Raw genomic sequence first — 23097 nt, forward strand, 5'->3', positions numbered from 1 at the left:
CACCCAGGTGCCCCTACTTATTCATATTTTTTATCCTATACACAAAGATAAAACATTTAGGGGCGTGTGTGTGTGTGTGTGTATGTGTGTGTGTATTCCAAAATGTTTAATGTGGTTATTTCTGCATAGTAAATTATGGATGGCTTTTAAGTAATTAATTCTTTTAAAAATATGAATTGCTTCACAAATTTGCTTGTCCAGGGGCTATACTAATCTCTGTATTGTTTCAATTTTGGTATGTATGCTGCCGAAACAAGCACTGGATGCTTTTTCTAAAAAGCATTTTTTTTTTTTTAACAATGAAATTGTTTTGTTCACATAAAAAAGGCAAAATGTTCTCGGAATTGAATCTCCTCTCAGATCAGGGAGTAATGAGGTTTCCTAATTGAGTCTCCCCCATGAATGCAGGTCTCATTTACCTTCCATTATGTTAGGGTTCTTGGCAGCTTCATTCTTTACTGCTTCAAACGGAGCGCCCAGTCCACTAAAACCTTCATTTTAGTTGAATGTTTTCATACAAACTGTCCCTGCTTTGCTTGTTTGGTTCATTTTTTAATGTAGGAGATGTGACCTTCATCTCTGCCCACAGTTTGATCACATCAGAAGACAGAGTGTGCAGCTGCTTCCTGATTGGTGAAGCCCTCCTTCCTCCTTCCTTCCTCAGCAGGATCCTTTGGGAGAAAACTACTAGAACTTCACATTTGAGAGCTTGCCGTCCCTTTCGGGCCTCTTAGGTAATTTTCTTTGGAACATTTTAAGATCTGACTTCTCAAAATCCGTAAAAATTGCATCTGGCCATCTTCCTTCAACATTCTAGCAAGTGAAATTGTTAGCAGGGCAAAAATGTACTAGGTGCTCTGCTTCTAGCAAAAAGAGCTGATGTCCTGATGCTTGCGACCTCTGGCACAGCTGTATCCTGCCTTAGATCACATTTACCATCTGAATTAAAAAAGCATTGCCCATGTCCTCTGTTTATTTTAGCATCTATTCTGTACTCCTACCAGGTTTTATTTCCTGTTCGCTTCTTCTTTTATCCGCAGCCAAATGCTTCTTTTCGGAAGGTTTGTGATTTCCTTTTTGACATATACACTACTGTTGAAAACTGTAATTAGATCTACTTCCTCTGAGCCCTGTTATCTTTCCTGGGTCATCCACCAGTCATAAGCTCCTTATAATCTATTTATTTTCTTGTGATAAAATTCAAATTCTCATTCTGGTCTTCTTCTTCTTCTTCTTCTTCCTCTTTTTTATTTTAAGATTTTATTTATTTATTTGACAGGCAGAGATCACAAGCAGGCAGAGAGAGGAAGGGAAGCAGGCTCCGCACTGAGCAGAGAGCCTGATGCGGGGCTGGATCCCAGGACCCTGAGATCATGACCTGAGCGGAAGGCTGAGGCTTTAACCCACTGAGCCACCTAGTCGCCCCCCATTCTGGTCTTCTATAATATAGCACTTCCCAGACTTTAGGATTTTACTAAAATTAATTAAAATTTTGGGGAGAAAAACCCCCAAATTAATGTGTTTGGTAACAAGAAATGACAGTTCCTCCCACCCCCACACAATCTTAGAATATCATTATCTTTTCATAGAAGAACAATAAATTCATCCTGAAAAGGCTAGAAAGGACTTAATTTCAAAATTAATTAATTTCAAAATTTATTAATATTGAAAAAAGGTGCCATTTCATTGTAGACCTGAAATCCAGCTCCAGTCCACAGACCCATGTGGGAAACCACAGATAGAATATATGGTTTTGCAGTTCTCTTTGGACGCTTTTCCCTTTCCTCCGAAATTTTAGGAGGTCTATGATGCCCAGGCTTTGTGTTAGTTCCCTTGTCATTTATCAGAGGCCCATAAATCTTCTGTCACAGGCCACAAGCAGTCCCCACAATCCTGGTCTGTGACATTAGCCTTAGTTGTCAGGTTGTCCAGCCTCGTGCTCTTTCTTTTCCAGTCACTCTTCAAATTGGGTAGTTGAAAATATCACCACAACCACAAGTTCTTCAGAGTCCTCTGTAGTAACTAGCATGTCCCAGGTTTCTTTTGCTTGAATAATTTGTTCTCAGATGGCTCAATTAAAATACGAGGTTGCCGAATTACAACAAGCTCTATCTCAGGCCTCAGAATAACTTGGGGAAGGATCTTAATCATTCACAAGGCCAGGGCTGGCCTCCTATCCCCTTACAGAGTTACCAACTAAAAGAATGGGGTCTCATCCTCCTGGGTTGGAGGGAGGGCTGTTTGCCTCTGTTGGCATCAATGAAACTCAATCCTCCCGGGTACTCTACCAAAGGACGCATTATTCCTGTGGAAATATCAGGATGGGATTGTCTTTTCTCCTCAACTCTCCTGAAGAGTGATATTTAGTAGGATAAAGACAAAGACTTTTCTAGCATAATAATGCTGAATTTATGCTCTGAAGAACAGTCGACATTCACAAGAGAAAAGATGGTTTGTTTTGAGCTATTTCATCCGGATGGGCTTCAGTTCTGACCCTCAAAAATCTCATGTCTGGGGGCACCTGGGTGGCTCAGTGGGTTAAGCTTCTGCCTTCAGCTCAGGTCATGATCTCAGGCTCCTGGGATCGAGCCCCGCATCGGGCTCTCTGCTCAGCAGGGAACCTGCATCCCCTCCCTCTCTGACTGCCTCTCTGCCTACTTGTGATCTGTCTGTCAAATAAATAAAATCTTTAAAAAAAAAAAATCTCATGTCTGGCTTGCTTCTGCAAGATAGATGAAGACTTTGGGGGGAAGGCAGAGAAGGGAGGGATATTGGAGAAAAAGGACGTTCCAGACCCTATCCAGGAGGACCCTGTATGAATTGGAAGGTCACATGATGAGAGGAGTGACGTTTCTCACTGCCCATGGCAACTTGTGCTTGCTATCAGCCGGTAGGGTTACTTTCTTTCTGGTCCTGAACTGCATGCACCTGCACTCATGGGTTGACCGTGTGATAGTCAAAGCAGACAGATGTATTCACCAAGCTTTCACCATGTTTTTGGCAACAAAACCAGACTGCATTTTTAGCACGCATATTTTGTTGTCTGTCCCAAGAAGGAAGTTAAATTTAGCACATTCCCTGCTAGCCACTGAATAGGGAAGGACCTCCCCAATCTTGGGTTTCTCAGTCCTCTATGTCTGTTTGTGGAATCTCTCCTTGCAGACTGCTAGGCCTTTCAGCAACTCAAGTTATAGAGTGAACGGTACCCCAAATCCTTAGAACCCACCAGGAAAGGTGTAGACAGTGGGAGAGTCATAGTGATTTCTTAGTCCCAGCCCTGAGAACATTAGGAATGACCCAGTCAGATGGAATGTGTGTGCGTGGGGTGTGTGTGTGTGTGTGTGTGTGTACGTGCATACGTGTGTGTGGGCCTGGAATGTAAACAGGGTACTGTAGGGGTCCTTTCTCAGACTCTTCTTGCTTGTGGTCCTGAGGAATGTGTCTGCGTTGTGTTGGGTTCAAGAAAATCGGGTCAGCATGTTATGCAGGTTCCCAAAGAGAAGTGGTTCTGGAGTAAGCAGAAAATGGAACTTCCAGGGGTGCTTGGGTGGCTCAGTTGTTAAGCCTCTGCCTTCGGCTTGGGTCATGATCTCAGGGTCCTGGGATCGAGCCCTGCATCAGACTCTCTGCTCGGTGGGGAGCCTGCTTCCTCCCACCCCAACCCCATCTCCCTCTCTGCCTACTTGTGATCTCTATCTGCCAAATAAATAAATAAAATCTTGGAAAAAAAAAAAAAACAGGAGGGGGTGGCGTGGAAGCAGGTAGCTCTCTGGCCCCCTTCTCCGACTCAGGAACCACCCATCACTCTTGTCAGAGCTTCAAACATCACTGCCTCCAGTTTTTACGCATTTCTTTATTAATATAGAAAAGGAGCCCAAGGCAGCTGGACCAGTAGTACAAAGCACCAGGAGTTAATACTATTCTGGTGAAAGGGTCGGCTTTACAAAACTCAAGGGACAGACAGAAGCTGCCCTGGTTCTGGGGCCAGGCCCAGCCCACGGCCCAGAACCTCAGAGCAGCACCTGGAACCAGCCCCTGGGAGACAGTGACAGGTAGGTCGGGGGCAGGAGGAGCTGAAGACCATGGGACAGATGGCAGGGATAGAGGGCCAGGCAGTGAGAACCATCCTGTGGCTGATGAGGACAGGGAACTGCTGGCTTGAGGCTCTCCATCAGACCATGGGCAGGGTGGAAAAACTCCGTGGATACTAGTGGGAACAAGGAATCCAGACACAGCCCTGGGGTTGAAGGGCCTTTCCCTTATCTCTCCACCAGGGGCCATCTTTGCTCTATCCTACAGGTGGGGCTTTAGGGCCCAAGGCACAGAGGGAGGCCAAGAGGCCTCCCAGTTGGGACGATGAGGGGGCAGGGAAGGAAGCACTTGAGTGTCCCCCGCTTAGGCAGCCAGGGCCGAGACACACGGCCGGACAATAGCACGCCTGCACAATGGGGCTAGAAAGTGGGACAGGGATGGGCTTACCCTCGACCAGTGACTAGGACCAGCCTCATGGCAATGGTGTCTGCCTTGAACTTTAGCAAAATGGAGTCTACAGTGGGTACTGAGTGTCAGCAGACCTGGATTCGAGCCTTAGCTCCCCCGGAGCAGAGCTGTATCACCATGGGCCAGCCATGTCCTGCCCTGGCCTGTTCCTCATCTGTTAATGAGCGCTTTGGACAGGACTTCTTAGGTCGTGGGAGGGACCTCACAGGTCAAGGGCGCTCTGACGCCTGCTCTTGGTAGTTAAGAAGTTAGTAGTTAGTTGGTAGTTAGCTCCCAACCAGACTCTGGACAAAACTGGCATGGAATGGAGGCTGGGGGTGACGGAGGAGGATGCTTTTGCTTGGAACCTACCCCCACAAGCATTCCAGAGCTGGGAAAGGCTGCCGGGAGCCTCTCCCTCACCCGGGGGAAGAGGCCGCCCCCCACCCCCCACCTTTGGCACGGGGAGGGAACGTGGCTCAGTGCGATCCCGTCACAACCACCATCTGGGTAACACTTGGCATGGAGAGAATGGGTGGCACTATGCAACCCTTTATGTTCTTCCCCGGGGTGGGGTGCTCAAGGCCTCGTGCGGCTTCAGCCTCCAACCCTTCGTGTGGGTTCGGGAGTGCTCTTCTTCACTGTGGTCCTGCCCTGGGGACAGCCCAAGACTGCCTGGCTGGCACATGTTAGTTGGTGAGGAAAGGACACAGGGGCGAGTAAGCGGACAGGGAGGCGAGAGCGGCTCTCTGGCTTTCTCCTCTTCCTCCAGGGGCAGCAGCTCAGTCAACTGAGTCACAGATCTCTTCCACCACGGAATTGAAGATGTGTGGCTGGTCCGCATAGACGTGGTGCGAAGCACCCTCAATCTCCTGTGGAGAGAGAAGGAGCCCAACACAGGTGGGAAGGCCCTTTATTCCAAGCACTAGGCAGCTGGCACACCATTTCTTTCTCCTGTAGACCTGCTTGCCCATCGCCTGGGAGCACTTATCAGAAATAACATTCCAACTTTCTCCTAGAATTTCAGTACTTTCCTGTGGGGGTCAACAAATCCCAGCATCCCATTTTGGTTCTCCTCTGACTGTTCATTCTACCTCCTTCAATGCAGCCCCACTGCCTCCTGTTTCATCCACGGGTCTGGTACACCAGGGCCTGTAGGTAGCCCCCAGCCTCATTAAGCACACTGCTTAGCAAATGAGGGGCGAGAGGGACAAGAAAAAGGGAAGGCTTCATGAAGGCAGCCTCTACCACCTGCTCTACTGTTCATGGCACTGGTTTTGGGGTGGCCCAGGGGGTCCAGTGTGGTAGTACTGAACAAGAACCTGTCATTCAGCTGAACTGGACGCCACAGAAGGGAGAGCCCCCTAATCACAGTATCACAGAGTCAAGCCTTCCAAATCCACTGCACAATCTGAACCCACCCGCTCTCTTGCCCCCTGACTCTTGGCTCCCCCGGCCCCACCCCGAGGCTCCTCTATGCCCAGAGTTCCTTGCTGTGTGCCGGCACTCACCACACGCTTCTACCTCAGTCCAGCTCCTTGGCTGGCCAACAAACATACCATGTCTCGGACGTAGGAATCTGGCCGCTGCATCTTTACTTTCTTCCCTGTGCTGGTATCTATCCAGGTGTTGGCCCCGTAGATCATGGTGATGGGCACATCTTTGCGAATCAAGTGAATCCGCTCCAACATGGGGCGCCGTGCCCAGCCGAAGGACTCCATCATGGCTTTGAACGCTGTCTCCCCACTGAAGGAGCAAAACACAGTGAGACCGCGCCCAGAGTAAACCCCGCTGCGTCTGGTGTCCGCGTGCAGGCTCTTTGGAGGCTGGGGACGGGGGTACAGGACCCCCGGCATGTGTGTACTCCTCCCGGGACCCTGCACCTGGCTCAGGAAATACTGGGACGAGGAGACGGGTCCCAAGCTGCCGAGACCTCCCAGCACAGGAGACAGCTAGGGACGCACTCTGGAAAACTGACGCTGACAGCTGTCCAAAGATGCAATGGGTTAACATTTACTCAACAGATATTCCCCTGTCATGCCCTGGGTGGAGAGTGAGGACATCCAAGTCAGACAGAGGTGGTGCTGGCCCTGCCGGTGCTCACAACTCTCTCATGCTTTAGGGAGGTAGGCATTACGTAGCTAATTATTAAAAATAAACAAATAAAGGGGCACCCAGGGAGCTCTGTCAGTTGGGTGTCTGACTCTTGGTTTCAGCTCAGGTCGTGATCTCAGGGTCCTGGGGTTGAGCCCTGCATTGGGCTCCCTGCTCCAGGGCACAGTCTGCTTGAGATTCTTTCCCTCGCCTTCTGCCCTTCCCACTCATGCTATTTCTGTCTCAAATAAATACATCTTTTAATAAATAAATAGCTATGATATGGTTATTTAACTTTGTATTTCTCAAGAATTATGAAAGGCTGGTGAATGGGCAAAGGGGGTTAAGCTTGCTGGGGGTGGAAGAGAGAGAAGAGGGGTTCATGTATGGGGCGCTGTGAGGAGCAAACACGAGCAGTGCCAAAGGCTTCCTGACGAGACTCTGGAATGGAACACTGGTCTCCAGAGGACACAGTGGGGGAAGCAGGGCTGATCTAATCTACCTTGCTCCCTGGCCACTTCCTTAGGCATCGCTGACTGAGAAGCAGCAGGAGGGGTCTGCAAGGCTGAGACGAAAGCTGACCTTCTGGGCTGCTCTGCAGTTTTTGTGGGAGGCAGGAGGGACGGGAGGTTTGGGAGACAGCTGCCTTCCAGGCCCAGCCTGTTCGGATATTGTCTCCCAGCCTCCTGTATCGTACCCTGGGATAAAGGTGAGCTTAAGTTTTGCACAGACCATAAAAAACAGAGTTCCTCTATAAGACATAGCAGCATGGTGGAGAATTACGGACTTTGGGAGTTAGGGAGATGTGAATTCAAATCCTACCTGTTTTCTTAGCAAGCCAGGTAACCAGAATACACTTTAATTTTTTTATCTACAAATTAGAGAATTATATCCTCTTTATTTATTCACTGAGGAAAATGAAAATATGCACAAGGCCCCTAAGATGAGGTGAAGCCAAGTAGGTAACCCCAAATATTTTTCCCTGGCTGGATTTCATGCTTTCCAAGGAATGGGTAAGAGTTACCATGAGCATGCCAGGGTTACAACTCAGAAACATGTGGGCGGCTATAAAATTGAGTGATGGCATTGTGGGGAGAGGCCTGATGACCACTGATGTCATCTCTGCTTCCCCCAGGACCCGAAGGAGTTGCACGATTATTCATTCTGAGGCTGACATCAGGAGGCCATTCATTCCACACAACTAGGTCTGGGACTGGAGAAGTTCTGAGCAGGGAGCTGGGGTTGGGCCTTGAGTGGGTAGGAAGACTGGCACTGAGCCCGGTGGGGGCTGAGACAGGGGTCGAGAGCAGGAAGCAGGGACTACCTGATTCGACTGCTGAGCGGAGTCTCAATGCCGCTGCTGAAGCGGGACACTTCAATTAGCTGAGCTCCTGCGGGATGCTGGGGACACAGTTCCCACGCTGCCCCAAAGCCCGCTGGGTTTGAAGCTAGTGCTCAGACAGCACCTGCTGCAATGCAACCCCCACTGTCTTCACAGCTTTGGGCTCACCATGGGTGACCTGGCCAGGCCTGGAATGAGGCGGGGTAGGGCTGCTGCTCCAGTGACCTTAACTTCTGAACCACACGCCTCCCAGCAGGCTGGGTGAGGCTTCCAGAGGAGTGCCACCAACACAGCCTCCTGTGTCAGCCGCTCACAGGGCACTGCCTGGGGTAGAAGACAACCTCTCCGCCTCTCAGCTGCCAAGACTGCAGATCAGCGGGCTTGTGGGGCCTGCTGTGTGAACAGTCAAAGACTGAAACTTCTCCAGATTTGGGAACCCCCCCAATATTCAAAAGGGTATGGAAGGAATTCCTATCCCAATAGTGAGTATTTCAAGGTGCACATAATGAAATTTTAAAATGCACATTCTTTCCATCTGCGGTTCTATTTGTAGGAAGGTATTTTAGATATAGGCACGTATGTGTGTGAAGGAAGATACACAAAGAGGTTCTCTGAAGCAGTGTCACATAGTATCTCAGACTGGAAATAGCAACAGAATTAGTGGAACTTCAGACTGCAATGGAGAAGACTTTTTTCCCCCTGACTTTTAAAAAAATACCATATTCATTTCACTTTTTCAATTAAAACAAACAAACTTTTAAAATGTTTTCCAGACTCTTCCCTGCCAGGCTAACTGCCTATCTCCAGGGAAGAGTTAAGAGTCTTCCTCTAGAGATGGGCAGCATGATTAAGCAATCTATTATCTTCTCCATCCCTTTGTGCCTCTCCCTTGGGAGGTCTCTGGAAATAATGAAGCCTGCTAGCGCCCGTGTTTCCCTAATTGAATGCAAGAAGAAATGCAGCAGAGAATGATCCTGGGACAGTTCTGGAGTGTGGCCAGCAGTTGGGAGTTTCATCTCCACACCTGTCCACTCCGAGCTGGCCCTGGGAGGCCCCTCACCTGGGATTCTGAGCATTGCAGTGGTAGATATACTCAGATATAGTATCATCCTCAAAGAAGTCTGCAAACTTGCGCTTGAAGTCCGGCCGGAATCGCTGAACCAGGCCAGGCCCTGGAAGGGGAGAGAAAAACATGGGAGAAGCCAGTCTGGGGGACAGGGGTGGTGGTGGTGTGGGAAGACCGCCCCCCTGCATGTGCATGTTCGAACAACTTACACCAAATGTTATTTCTCCATGGGTATGTGCGCTCTGTACATTTAACTTTATAGTGGCGGACAGACTGTGTGAGCTGTCTGGAGCCCCAGAGGACTGCAAGGGAGTCAGCTGGTTACCAAAAACCGCAGACAGCCCAATGGAACCAGCTTAGTCTCAGCTCCATCAAGTCCCAAGTTCATTTCCTCTGAGGATCTCAAGCCCTGTAAGAGGCCCCGGCTGAGCGGTGCCTGGGTGGCTCGGTCAGCTGGATGTCTAATTTTTGACTCTAGATTTTGGCTTGGGTCCCAATCTTGGGGTTGTGGGACTAGCCCATGTTGGGCTCTGTGCTCAGTGGGAGTGCTTGTGTCCCACTCTCCTCTTCCCCCAACTGCACATACGCTCTTTCTCAAATAAATAAAATCTTAAAAAAAAAAAAAAAGAAAAAAGAAAAGAGCTCATGGCCGAGATGCCTTTTTTGTTTGTTTGTTTGTTTTTTAACAGTCTGAGCTAGGTTGCTTCTCCAAGACCCTTAGGACCCTTAGGCATTTTTTTTTTTTTTTAAAGGTAATCTCTATATCTCTGATGTGGGGTTTGAACTCGCAGTCCCAAGATCAAGAGTTGCATGCTCAGGGCGCCTAGGTGGTTCAGTCGGTTAAGCATCTGCCTTCAGCTCAGGTCATGATCCCAGGGTCCTGGGATGGAGCTCCACATCAGGCTCCCCGCTCAGCGGGGAGTCTGGTTCTCCCTCTGCCTGCTGCTCCCCCTGCTTGTGCTCCCCCCTCCCTCAAATGAATAAATAATATCTTAAAAAAAAAAAAAAGTTGCATGCTCTAGCGACTGAGTCAGCCAGGCACTCCGAGACCCTTAGGGCCTTTTACTCTTCTGAAGGTGACAGATGAAGCTCGACTACCTGCCCAGAGTCCTCTCAAGTGCAGGCCTGTATGTAATAGAATGCGAGTGGAGACGTGAACTTAAGTCCAGCATCTCAGACTTGGGCCGTGGTTTTAGAGCAATCTGTTCCTTTCACCTTCCTTTCTAGCACACGTACAAGCAGGAGGGCACCCACAATGGACTAGAAATTGGGCCTAATGGTCAACTTCTGATCCCCTGGGCCCTGGCCTTCCTCTGTGGCTGCCAGCCAGCTGCTCAACCATCATGGCTCTGAGGCCCGTGCACAAAGTCCAGAGAAGGGGAGAACGCTTAGAGCAGGGCTGCTCCCTGGAAAAGGACTACAGACGGTTGGCTGGAGTGTGAGTGCTAGGAAGGTCAGCTCTCTGATCATTCTTCTTTGGCACCTATGTGTCTCAAAAACTTTCCTTTCTTCCCAAACTCCTACCTTCTCCTCAAATCCATTTTTCCTCTTTTTCCTGAGTTACTCTGTTTCTCTTGGAGGGCCTTGAGAGATACTCTTATGCAGCCATTGGTAATTAACTTGCAGTAACTGGCTACATTACATATACCTCACTAGGTATACAAAAGCCATCATTACAGGATAGGAGGTCACCTATCTTTTCTATAAAGGGAATCTGCTTTCTACGTCATCACATTAAAAAGTACCCCTCCCCCGACCCCCGGAAAGGAGGAGTGCTGGCAGTATGAGGTCAGAAGGCCAAGATCTCCTAATTTTACTTACTCTGGCTGGCTCCCCCCTTTCCTTCCCTTTCCTCACCCACAGAACTGGAATAGGCATGGTTTAGAGGGGCTTGCCTAGCACTGTGGGTTATGCTAGGGGCTCTGGCTCCTGCAGGTGCTGGGTGAGCTGCAGAGACGGGATCTGATGGCAGGGCGGGTACCACGGTGAGTCACCAACAGGTTGCGATAAACTCATACATGTACCCTATGACCTCAGCAGAGGACGAGTCCCTTCGTGGCCCTGTTCTCTCTCTCTGGCGGTCTAGCCAAGGCACAGTTCTGCCTAGTTCTACTCCATCTGTCCCCTACATAGGAAAGCTTTTTGCATGTGGATGAAGGAAAAAAGAACCTTCTGAAACTGTAGACAAAGACATCTGGTCCAGATTTAGAACTATAAGTAACAATGCTAGGCCTATTCCTAGTTCTCATGGACAAGAGGGCACGGTGGGAGTCTAGACAGTGGGGTTGTCTAAAATGGGGAGTGGGACTTCTAGAACGGAACGGCCTTGGTGTAAGGAGAAAATTTCTTTATCTGCAGGCTACTCACCCCAAGGCCCAGCTACTCGAAGAACAGCCAGGGGATTGGAACGCCCTAGGACAGACACTACAGCCTTGAACCAGGTTGGGGGTGCACGGATCTCACTGGGGTCAGTCGGTCGAAGAGGAAAGCCCCATGGGTCCACCAGGATGAGGTGTTTAACTCTAAAGGAAGAAAAAGTAAAAGGCAAGTTGTATGGGCTTGGAAGAACCATAGCCCTTAACTTGCCCAGGAAGAAGGTTGCCGGTGAGATAAGGAATTAGGTCATGAGCAAGAGGGGTGACTCCTTACCTTTCAGGGTACTTGATAGAGTAAGAGGTGGCCAGGAATCCTCCCAAACTATGCCCCAGGAGGATCATGCTGGGGATCCCCATGGTCTCCCGCCACGTCTCTATGGATGTCACGAACTCATCTTCGGCCCCTTCGGGGTCCCTAGGGAACGTTGGCCTCGAGCTTCGCCCAAAGCCAAGCAGATCAAAGGTGTGCAGAGTGCGGCGGGCACTCAGTGAATCCATATTGAGGATCCAGAGGCCCACACCACCCCCGAAGCCGTGCACCATCACCAGGGGGGTGCGATCCCTCAGCTCCGGGCTCACGGTGACTGTCCAGATCTTGTTCTGGTTCGGGAGGGACACATATCGGGCCAGGAACTTGTTCTGGAGGCCTGGGGAGAGGGGAACGCAGGGCAGAGCAAGAAGACTGTTTTCTGACAGCACTGTCATGTGTCCTTCAGCTTCCTGTCTCCATTGCCAAACCCATCCCAACCGTCCTCACCTCCTTCCTTTCGTAACCCTCTGACCACATGTCCCAAGAGATCAACTCCAAGTGCGATTCGTAGGCTATCTAGTCTCTAGGAAATTAGAGGAGCCATCTTACTCCTCCAGATCGTATGTCTGGCCTTTCGGGCCCAGTATGGGAGTGACCCCACTGACCTCACAGAGCTCCTGTATCCATTACTCTTGTACCTGTATGTGCTTAGGGCTCAAGAGAGGGAGAGAAGCATCCTCCCTGGGGGTGTCTGCGGGGATAGCTTCTGACAGGAGCTGAGGCAGGTAGAGGGGGAGATGGGTATGGACTGAGCCATAGGCTTATTCCTCTTAGAGACAGTCAGTGGGCAGTGGCTGCTCTGCGGGCATGATAACAGTCACGTGACTGAGCAGCTGCCTGGACCCCGGGAGGAGGCTTGAAAGCTGTGGCTGTTCTGCAGCTGTGCTCACGCAGGCCCATAGGAAGAGAGGGTATCCATGGCTGGGGCAGTGGGTCCGGGGCAGGGAGGATCATAAGGGAGATGTGGGCAGACCTGGCCCCAGGGTCTTGTTTGAGCCTGTAGCTGCTGCCAATCATGGGATGCCCTGCCCCAACGTAATACTGCCCAGGAGAGTTGGCCCGTGGGAATCCCAAGTCACAGTAGCAGCCAGGTTAAGTGGTGGGCCTAACTGGATGGTACACAAGCAAGGTCATATTAGAGAATAGAGGACTGCTGCTGGCCCTTAGGTAGGAAGGTGGTAAATCTGAGAAGTGCTTGTGTGTTTGGAAGAAGAAAGATGGAGAATAGGAAGAAGGGAGGAACAGGGGAGAAGGAGAGAAGGAGAATGGGTAGTGGTGTGTGTGTGTTTTGTGGAGATAGCTGGTATTGGGTTTGAAGTGAAGTTGTGAGATGTGTCAGGAATTAGCATGATGGATAGGGCGGGAGCTGTTGAGAAATAGTATCATACAATATGGTGTCCCCCATGCAAATATCTTCTCTCAGATCACTGACATCCTTTCCTTCCACCCCAAGCGCTGATAGTCAGGAAGCAGTGGGCTCAGTGTAGGAACCTCTGGGGAGATATCCTGTATCCTCTTTGGGACTCCTGATGGAGGTGGGATCAGCCATCCCTTCTACTTACACTGGAGGATCCTGGCTTCCACATTCTTCAGCTGAGACATGGAAGTGGGGCGCCAAGCAGGCAGCCAGCTGCTCAGCCAGCCCTGAGGCCTGGGACAAAGAAACACAGTGATACCCACTGGCAACATTGATGCTCCCAGCCTTGCTGACAGTTACAGGACTTATCAGGGTGTTCCCCAGGCTTAGGAGACCAGCTCTATGGCACTCAGCAATTCCTTGCTGCCTGATAGACTGTTACTTTTCCCCAGCAAATGGCAATTAACAACATGCCCTTTGTTTCAACAGATACTCAGGGCACCATGTGAATCCCACTTTACAGTTTGCAAAGCTCTTTCACATGTATTATCTCATTTGGGCTTTATAACTCCCCTTTGTTACTGGTTATCATAATGTTCAAGATCACAAGGGGTGAAAAAAAGCCAACTATTAACTAATGTTTCAGTTATCTTTATCTTTTGCCATGCCCAGGACTGTATGTTCCTTTAGGGTAGGACAAATTCCCATGCCACCTGCCCTCCTGGCAGGGTCTTGGGGTTTGTGTGTGCCCTATTCCAAGCCCCTGGAAGTAGAGTGGGGTTAGTACCCAGCTGGGCTCGCAGGCAGTCAATCAGTCCAGCCTGAAACAACAAGATGGGACAGGAAGGGAGCCAGAGGCAGGAGACCTGGGTTCAAATTCTGTTGGAACTGCCTTGCCAGGTTGCCTCTGGCCTTGTTTTCCAGATTACAAAATGTGTACAAAGTTCACATACGTCCTTACCTCCAATGGCACACAGTAAAATGATGATAATCCATTCCGTTGTCTTTTTTATTCCCAAGAAAATTTAAGGCTGCAGGGCAGAGATTGAAAGCACCAGGGTTTTTTTTGGTGGGGGAACCCTCTGGTTCTGCATCACACTATCGTCATTTACAAGCAAAATGGCTTTGGTGTGATAAATAACCGTAACCGGTCTTTGAGCATCTAGATATGTAAGGCAGGTCAGAAGGTGCCTGGGACAAATTCGGTGCTAAGTGAGTTTATTATTCTTTGTCCATCATATGTGGTATTTCTCTTTTCTTGAACTCTGCCTGAATAAAGGGGATTACAGAATGGATACCACCAGCTATGGGAAGGGTCTGTGAACATAGTTAGGCTGGGTGTTCTGTGAGGGAATGAGAGGAACCATTACCTATCCCTCTTGCCACACACTGGACATCCCAATACATCATTCGAAGCACAGGATTTTAGATTAGGATGGCTCCTTAGGAGTCATCTGGTCCAGCCTCTTTATTTCACAGAGGAGGAAACTGAGGCCTCAGCAGGCTAAGTGGCTAGTTAGAAAAAGAAGCAGAGCTAGAGCCCACATCTCAAATCCAGGTTTCTCTGTACCGTTCCTCTGGAAGTTCTAGCCTCAGCTTTTTCTTTTTTTCATTTTCGAAGGAGAATTATTTTAAAAGTTTATTTATTGATTGACTTATTTTTAGGTAATATCTACACTCAGCGTGGGGCTCAAACTCACAACCCTGTGATCAAAAGTCACATGCCTGGGTACCTGAGTAGCTTAGTTGGCTAAATGTCTGCCATGAGCTCAGGTCATGATCTTAGGGTCCTGGGATTGAATCCCAGTTGGGCTCCCTGCTCATCAGGGAGTCTGCTTCTCCCTTTCCCTCTGCCCCTCCCTCCTGCTCATGCTTTTTCTCTCAAATAAATAAAATCTAAAAAAAAAAAAGAAAAAAAAATCACATGCTCTACTGAGCCAGCCAGGGCCCCCAGGCCAGCTTTTCAAACCCATGGTATATAACCACACGTTCACACTCTGTTTTCTGAAAGGAAGTGTGAAATAAATCAGAAGACCAGAGTTCTAATCCTGACACTGCCACTTACCAGCAATGTGGTTCTGGGCACATTACCGAGCCACTCTGTTCTTGTCGTTAAGAGAAAGGTAGTTAACAGTATCTACTTCATAGGGTCTGTATAAAGATTAAATGAGCTTATGCCCCTGAAACACACAGAATGATGCCTAACATAAGATAAGCTCCCATCAAATGTTCTTTTCCCCCAGCTAAGTCGTAAGTTGCCTACATCCATTCAACTCGTCAATGACTATAAGAAATCCCGAGGTTGCGGCTAAGAGTGGTGTCTCTGTGACTTCTGCCAGACGAGAGCTGTCAGTCGCAATCAATCCAATTCCACGAAGATACTCAACCCATGTAGTACTCTACTGGAATTCCTTATCGTAGACTTGAAGCATGGGCACCAAAACTGCAGAGTTTTGCCAGTCTTAAAAGATGAACTTTCTCCCCTATATCAGAGGCTGTGACAAGTCAGACCATGACATGTGGACCCCACCTTGCCTTGTACCTGTCCAAAGGAGTGCTGAGGCAAGATGTCCGATGCCAATAGTATCATGGGCTGCTCAGCAGATATTCTTCAGGGAGGAGCTTTAGTTTCCTCTCTTCACCAAAAATTTTACAGCTAAAGCACTGGAAATAGTACCTGCTGCACTGTTACCTCCCCACTACTGCTGGGGAGGTGAGGGCTAGGGTGGGAAATTGAGGCAAGAGGCAGAGAAGCCACTCAGCCATGAACTTAGCCTGGCCAGAGTGATCTCTTCCCCTCTAGAGGGCTTTTATCCTGGTGGTGGGTGAGGCAGAAGGGGTTCTGTGTTGGGTCAGAAGCCTGTTCTGGACCTCTGGGACTTGGGCAATCTGCTCTAACTTTCATGGGCCTGACTTCTTCACCTGTAAAAAGGAGCTGAGCTACTTGCATCTCTAACAGCTCTAAGCTGTGTTTCCCTAAGTCATTGTAGCCATTGTAAATTTCCCTTTGGGAAGGTCATCTTTAGAAAGCAAAACTCTTCCTAAGCAGTTCCTTCAAGCCCAGGAAGCTATTACAGCCATAAAGTTAATTAGTGCTGCAAGCTGCCAGTTCTGCAGCTCTGAGGAGCAGGAACACAGGATCCAGGAAAGGCCCTGTTCTGGTGAAACCTAGGCTTGGCTGGGAGCTGAGTCATTCTTCTGGAAGCAACTTTTCCTTGCTTCTATCAGACTGCGCACTGCTAGTCACACCACCTACAGGTGGCATCCCAAACCTGATGCCCTTGAGACAGTGAAAACAAATCCCAAAAACTGTAATTCTGAAACCACGGCGTTAAGGATCTTGTGATGATTAAAAACGTTATCAACTAGGATCGCAAGCGGTTGGCTAAGTGTCTCAGCGGTGGAGAGCGGAAGAAACTTGCGTGCCCATTACTCCAGACAATCCCAGCGCGGGAGCCTTTTCTTCTTCCCAGGCCCTCTCCCTGCCCGGCTAGGAGAGGCCCTTCCCCGCCCCCCGCCCCCAACAGTCCTGGGGAATCTCGACGAGCAGACTTGACTGCTAACTGCTACCCCCGCGCCCGCATCCCACAAGCTGCTTGGGGGGATCCGGGCCATCACCACTAAGTGTAACCCCTCTGTACCGCTACCAGAGGAGCGAGGAGCGATCGCGAAGACTACCAAGGCAAGTCAGAGTCACTCAGCTGTAGGCAAGCTTATCTACCATCGCTCCCCGAGCTCTGCTGCCTCCTCTTCTGGGCAAAAGCAAAGCAAGCAAACGCAACCCCTGGCCCTCCCATGAAGCCGACCTGAAAAAGGAAAGGCGGGAAGGTGTCTACAACTGTTCCTCAGTCACCGACAGTCCCGGGATCATGGCCCAGAGAGAGAGAGAGGAAGAGAAAGACACAGGATTAACTCACTGTTGCTCCAGATCATCAGCCATAGTAAACAAGCCCTGCCGGGTCGAGCTGAGCCAGCCCATCCCTCCGCCTGACGCCAGCACCAGCTGACCCAGAAAAGGGTCGGATAACAAAGTGGGGCGTGGCCATGGCCGGGGGGCGGAGGCGGGCTCTGAACCCGGCTGGTAGTCCAGCCCGGTTCCGCCTGCCCACCGAGGGGGCTCTGGGGGCTCACGGAATAGGACGGTAATCCTGCTCACAGGTTTGGGGGGACAGTGAGGGAGACAGGCAGTTCTGAGAGGGCTGGGTCTCCCACAGGACCTTCTTCAGCCCTCCAGTCTGTCGTAGTTAAAAAGTGACCCCACTACCCCTGAACGCTCACAAAACTGTTTGGGCTTCCCCGTAGAGCTCCTCTGATAGCCTCCTTCCGGAGTTTCTTGTAATGTGATGTTTAAGTTGCTTGTGGAAACTATACTACTGGTTGAATGTTTCTTACAAAGGGGCGGGGGCCTGACAAGTAAATTGTCAGGTTTTGCAAATAAAGAACAGGATGCTTAAAATTGAAGTTGAACTTCAGACACTTTTTTTTTTTTTTTTTTTTTTTAAAGAATAAACACATCCCAGGACGCCTGTGTGGCTCAGTGGGTTAAAGCCTCTGCCTTTGGCTCAGGTCATGATCTCAGGGTCCTGGGATCAAGCCCCGCATCCGGCTCTCTGCTCAGCAGGGAGACTGCTTCCTCTTCTCTCTCTGCCTGCCTCTCTGCCTACTTGTGATCTGTCAAATAAATAAAGACTTATTAAAAGTAAATTAAAAAAAAAAAAGAATAAGCACATCCCGTGCAATATTTGGGACATAAGTGGGCATCCGAAATTTTATCAGGCAACCCTAAACCTTAGCGACTGATGTCAAGATGCAGTTCCTCTGCTCTGGAGATTTCCCAACCTAGTTCCCAGGAAATAATGGACTCAATCCCAGCTGTCCCTGTTTGGAGGATTCCTGCTTCCAAATTTGGAGGATCAATGGCCCTGACCTGTAAGCCCTAGCTGCTTTAAGTTGCTGGAATGGGGTGTGGGGCGTCTGGCTTATCTCTTAGGTCCTGAGTGTACTTCAGGCTTGTTCAGCAGTGGAGCCAAATGTTGAGGCTGGCTCCAGAACTTACTTGAAGTGGTAAACAAGTCCTAACGTCCCTGGAGTTGTTGGGGTTCAGGTCATCCCCTTGCTTAGGTTGAAACCAAACTGTGGTGGAGGGTGGGTGGGAGACTCCTCGTGGGGAAGGGTTTGTCTAAGTGTTTTTGGTTAACCCTCTTGCAGCTCTTAGATTCTGAGATTTCTTCTGTTTTGTAAGTGTTAGATTGCTCTATCACTCTAAGAGCTCAAAGTTTAAGAGAATGGGCATTTATAGAGTTTAGGGGCCTAGCAATTTGCAAGATGTGGGGCAAAGCAGTACAAATAGAAGATTTGTCTCATTTCATTCTTTCAACAGAGCACAGTGATTCTAAACTTTAGTGTGCATAAAAGTCATCTGAAGGGGCGCCTGGGTGGCTCAGTGGGTTGAGCCGCTGCCTTCGGCTCAGGTCATGATCTCAGGGTCCTGGGATGGAGTCCCATATCGGGCTCTCTGCTCGGCAGGGAGCCTGCTTCCCTCTCTCTCTCTCTCTCTCTCTGCCTGCCTCTCTACCTACTTGTGATCTCTCTCTGTCAAATGAATAAATAAAATCTTTAAAAACAAATAAATAAATAAAAGTCATCTGAAGGCCTTGTTAAAAATTCAGGTTTCTAATTCGTAACCTCTCAGATTCTAAATTAGTTGGTTTGGCTTGATGCTAAAAACTGTATTTTTAGGAAGCCCTTCAGATGCTGGAGTTCAGTGAGACTCATTGGTTAATCAGAAGCATAGTTTCTAGAGTCAGAAGTCTGGCTTAAGGGTAATCTTGGTTTTGCCACATACCCACCACATGCCCCTGGGTAAGTTACTTAGCATCTCTTAATTTTCTTTCCCTGACTTGTGTCTTGTTGTGAGGATTAACCAAAATAATTCTAATGAACAGTACATTTAAGCTAAAATTTATTATTATTATTATTTATTTGTTCAAAGCCAAGCATTATGTTAGGCTCGCTCTAAGAATATCATCTGCTACCACCCAAGGCTATTTGTCCCTTTGCAGAAGTGGCAACTTTAGATTCTGAGCTCAGGTCAGACCTCCCCTCTTCTGAGGCCTCTCCTGACCGCAGGGTCTAAAAGAGATCTCCAGTCACTCTATCACACCATTCTGTTGTATTTTCTTCGTAACACTGATCACCATCTGAAATTATTGTGACTTTTTGTTTACTCATTTATTATCAGTTTCCCTCCACTAGAACTTAAGGTTCACATGGGGCCTTGTCTGTTTTGTTCTCTGCTCTGATGCCAGCACCTACAGGGTGACTCAGAGTGGCAGGCATGGCTCAGAGTAGATACATGGGTCTACTTATTGGATGACTACACGGATACAAAGTCTAGCTAGGAGGCAGGGGTGTGAACAGTGACCTATAAACTAATATTATGAACAGTGACCTATAAACTAATATGCTAAGTGTCAAGGGCTTGGGGAGCTGTATTCTGAATTGTACCATATAGGAAATTCTGGGCTACATCATTCCAAGATAGAGCAACAAAATCTCTTTACTGAAAACCTGTAAGACGTAGAATTTTTTGCAGCAAGGATGACCTGACTGGAACTGGTTGTATCTCTCTAGACTTCATCTCAGGAGGTGGTGTATTATGTTTCTATGTGCTAAGCCATTCTTTACAAAAGAGGTCGCTCAGAAGTAGGAAACGTGTATGTATAGAAAATCCTTTTATAACCAAAGTTAATAGGTCCTTTACGGTATCCCCAGAGCTAGGATAATTTAGGATTGTGCTGGATCTACTAGAATTATAGAGTGGAGAAGGCTCTCAGTGCCTGCTCTTGGCAGGCCTCTGAGGAGAAAGAAATGTAAGGTACTTTCTTTCTCCTTAAAGACAAGACACACTGTGTAAGTACAAAAGAAAAGATTTTCCTTTTACTGCCATCATGTGTGATTTTATGGATGATTAAAGTATTAATATGATCTTTATTGATGGAAATGAATTTTGACAAACCCTCTTTTCTGTACCTGTAAGTCACATTAAATATTCTAGAAGTGGGTGGAGCTGGTAACCTGATACCTCAGGCCTGGCAGGGATAGATCATTCTTCAGTTTCGAATGCGTGTCACTGCCTTTTGAATGAACTATGAACAAGACATGAGCCTTAGATTAAACATGGGAACTGAGTGGAATAGTTCTAAAGTAGTTCTGTCCGACATGATAGTCACTAATTACATGTGGCTACTTAGGTTTGTTAGAAAACAAAATTTAACCAAGTTAAGTGTTGAAGGTCCAGTTGCCTTTAATAAACAATTCATGAATCAGGCAGCATCTGATCTAGCAAATAGAGGGGAATGCCAGGAGATTTATGAAATGGAAGGCTTTTACAGAAAGGGGGTGAGCAAGAAAGCTATTAGCAAAAGAATTGGTCTGGCCACTGTGCCACAGTAGGGAAGGTAAGGGGTCTTATCTTCTTTTGGGGGAGGAAGAGGGCCCATGTGGCAGATTCCTTGGGACTAATGGAAAAATTCTTTCTTAACCCATTAAGACTACATTTCTGGGAGAGGATGAAACTGCAATTAGAATAGATATTAAGTCTTGGGATTGGAATTTGTTCTAAGTGAAACCATTTTGGGCCTGTGGTTTTGTTTTTGTTTTTTACAACAGATTTAAATTAGAAAAAAATGAAAAAGTTTCTTAGATACAACTAGCTGTATTTGAAGTGCTCAATAGCCATGTACATCTAGTGGCTGCCATATTGGACAGCACCAAGACATTTACATCATCACAGAAAATTCTGTTGGATGATGTTGCTCAAGCAGTGATAGGTTCAGTCTCCATGACACCATGGGGAGTGCTCTGCCCTTGTGAAAGACATACACTGGATTCTGGATGCTAGGGTGAAAGAATGAGAGGTTCTCTTTATGGGACTCCCAAAGATTATGTTAGGGAGGAAGAACTTCCTCTGACCTTCTACCTGGACAAAGAATCAAACTGACAGGACAAATTAACAGGAGAAAATCAAGTCCAGGTTGTCACCTGTGCTTCTGCCAACTGGCAGAAGTTCTGGTTGAAAGTTCTCATAACCCCCTCCTCAGGTTCTGTAACTTGCTAAAATGGCTCATAGAACCCAGGAAGACAGCTTACTATATTACTGGTGTTAAAAAGAAACACAAGATCTAAAATGGAGTTACTTTTGCTAAGACCCCACCAAGACTTAATACTTAACTGCAATTGTTATCTTTGGAACTTCCTGGTCAGTGAGGTAATCTGCTTGAGACCCTGGGACTTCACCTATGGGGAAGTAACCTTACCTGAAATCATCCTCTTTTCGCTTCCTGTCCTACTCTCCTCCGGCCTAAAATACCTACCTGTTTTTGTACGACTCCTTGGAGCTCACTTGTATTTGCTAGATGGGATGCTCTGTGATTCAAAAATTATCATATAATGCCAACTAGATTTTTTTTTCTAAGATTTTATTTACTTATTTGACCGAGAAAGCACAAGCAGGAGGGGAGCAGAGGGAGAAGGAGAAGCAGACTCCTTGCTGAGCAGGAAGCCCAATATGGGACTGGATTCCAGGACCCCAGGATCATGACATGAGCCAAAGGCAGAGGCTTAACTAGCTGAGTCACCCAGGCACCTCTAGATCTTTATATTTACTCAGTTGAGGGGGGCCCGGCTGGCTCAGGCAGTGGAGTATACGACTCTTCATATCAGAGTTGTGAATTTAAGCCCCACGTTGGGCATAAAGTTTAATAAAAAAAAGTATTTTAAATTTACTCAGTTGAATTTTTTAACACTGATTTGATATAAAAGGATACAACTTGGGCACAGCGATATGGAAGAGATGCATAGGGCAAGGTATTGGGGGGAAAGGGCACAGAGCCTCCATGTCCTCCCGGTCGTACTACCCTCCCAGCACCTGGATGTGCTCAGCAACCCACAAATTTTCCAAACTCCTCTAGTTAGGTTTTCTCATTTCTTTCTTTCTTTCCTTCCTTCCTTCTTTTTCTTTCTTTCCTTCCTTCCTTCCTTCCTTCTTTCTAAATGGAAGCTTTATTGCATAGGTATGATTGATTAAACAGCTGCCCATTGGTGATTGAACTCAATCTCCAGCACGTCTCTCTCCTCTTGGGTTGTGGCTTAAAGTTCCTAGCCTGAAATCATAGAGTTGGTTCCCCAGGCAACCAGTCCAACTATTAAAGACTTTCCAAAAGTCACTTTATTAACTTATATTCAAATGTGGTTGAAAAGGGCTTGTTATGAATAACAAAAGGCACTCCTTTCACCTTTATTGTTCTGGAGCTATTTCAGGAACTGGGAACAAAACCAAATATTATAATAAATAATGCTTCTTGTAATGAAGGATAGTTGTTAGGAGAGGCAGGCAGTGACAAGTGGTACCCCCCCATCCCCAAAAGGAGACCACCCTTAAAAGGATTTTATACCACCCTGGAAGGTGTCCTCTACCCTTTCCCACTTGATAGATAGATGACAAAAACCTTATTGGGTGACAGGTGCACAGAGGATTAATCAGATTAAAATAACTCACCAACAAGCCCATAAAAACCTTTAGACTTAGGGTGCCTGGTGGCTCAGTTGGTTAAGTGTCTGCCTTTGGGTCAGGTCATGATCCCAGAGTCCTGGGATCCAGTCCCACATCCCAACATCAGGCTCCCTACTCAGCAGGGAGCCTGCTTCTCCCTCTGCCTCTCTGTCTCTCATGAATAAATAAATAAAATCTTTAAAAAACCCCCAAAACTTTAGACACTTGGGGCAACCCTCTCAGGTCCCCTCCCTCTTTGGGAACTTTGTACTATCACCCAATAAACTTTACTATGGCTTGATAAACTTTGCTCTGCTCCCCACCACCCTTTGTCTGGTCTACCTCTTCATTCCTTGAAGCTGGAACAGCAGGCACTGAAGGAAAAGAAATCCTGTAACACTAGTGCTTTTATCATCACTTAAGAAATTACTAGGGTTTTAGGAGCCCTCCCACAGGAAAAGGAGTGAAGACTACACATTTCTTATGTTAAAATATAAAAGGAAAGGGGGTTTCATTTCTTA

The 23097-nt window shown here is 47.8% G+C and overlaps 1 protein-coding gene across 9 annotated transcripts in view; it reads right to left on the minus strand.

Annotated features, from left to right (window-relative positions):
• Positions 1–23097, minus strand: part of ABHD4 (abhydrolase domain containing 4, N-acyl phospholipase B) — a 29878-nt gene that overhangs the window by 2399 nt on the left and 4382 nt on the right. Inside the window, exons 1-8 of one of the 9 annotated variants that reach the window (XM_082734703.1) lie at positions 16941–17003; positions 13985–14054; positions 13229–13317; positions 11631–12003; positions 11349–11503; positions 8976–9087; positions 6039–6225; positions 3839–5351 (exon numbers count right to left, since the gene is read on the minus strand). In XM_082734703.1, coding sequence (XP_082590829.1) covers positions 5262–5351; positions 6039–6225; positions 8976–9087; positions 11349–11503; positions 11631–12003; positions 13229–13317; positions 13985–14054; positions 16941–16956 — 1092 coding nt within the window. In that variant the 5' untranslated portion in view covers positions 16957–17003 and the 3' untranslated portion in view covers positions 3839–5261. Of the gene's footprint in view, positions 1–3838; positions 5352–6038; positions 6226–8975; positions 9088–11348; positions 11504–11630; positions 12004–13228; positions 13318–13984; positions 14055–16829; positions 17049–23097 lie in introns of those variants that run through there. The other 8 variants (XM_082734705.1, XM_082734701.1, XM_082734704.1 and 5 more) reach the window with 8 other exon arrangements.

This window comes from Mustela nivalis (assembly GCF_964662115.1).
Source record: "Mustela nivalis genome assembly, chromosome: 6".
Taxonomy (NCBI): Eukaryota; Metazoa; Chordata; class Mammalia; order Carnivora; family Mustelidae; genus Mustela; species Mustela nivalis.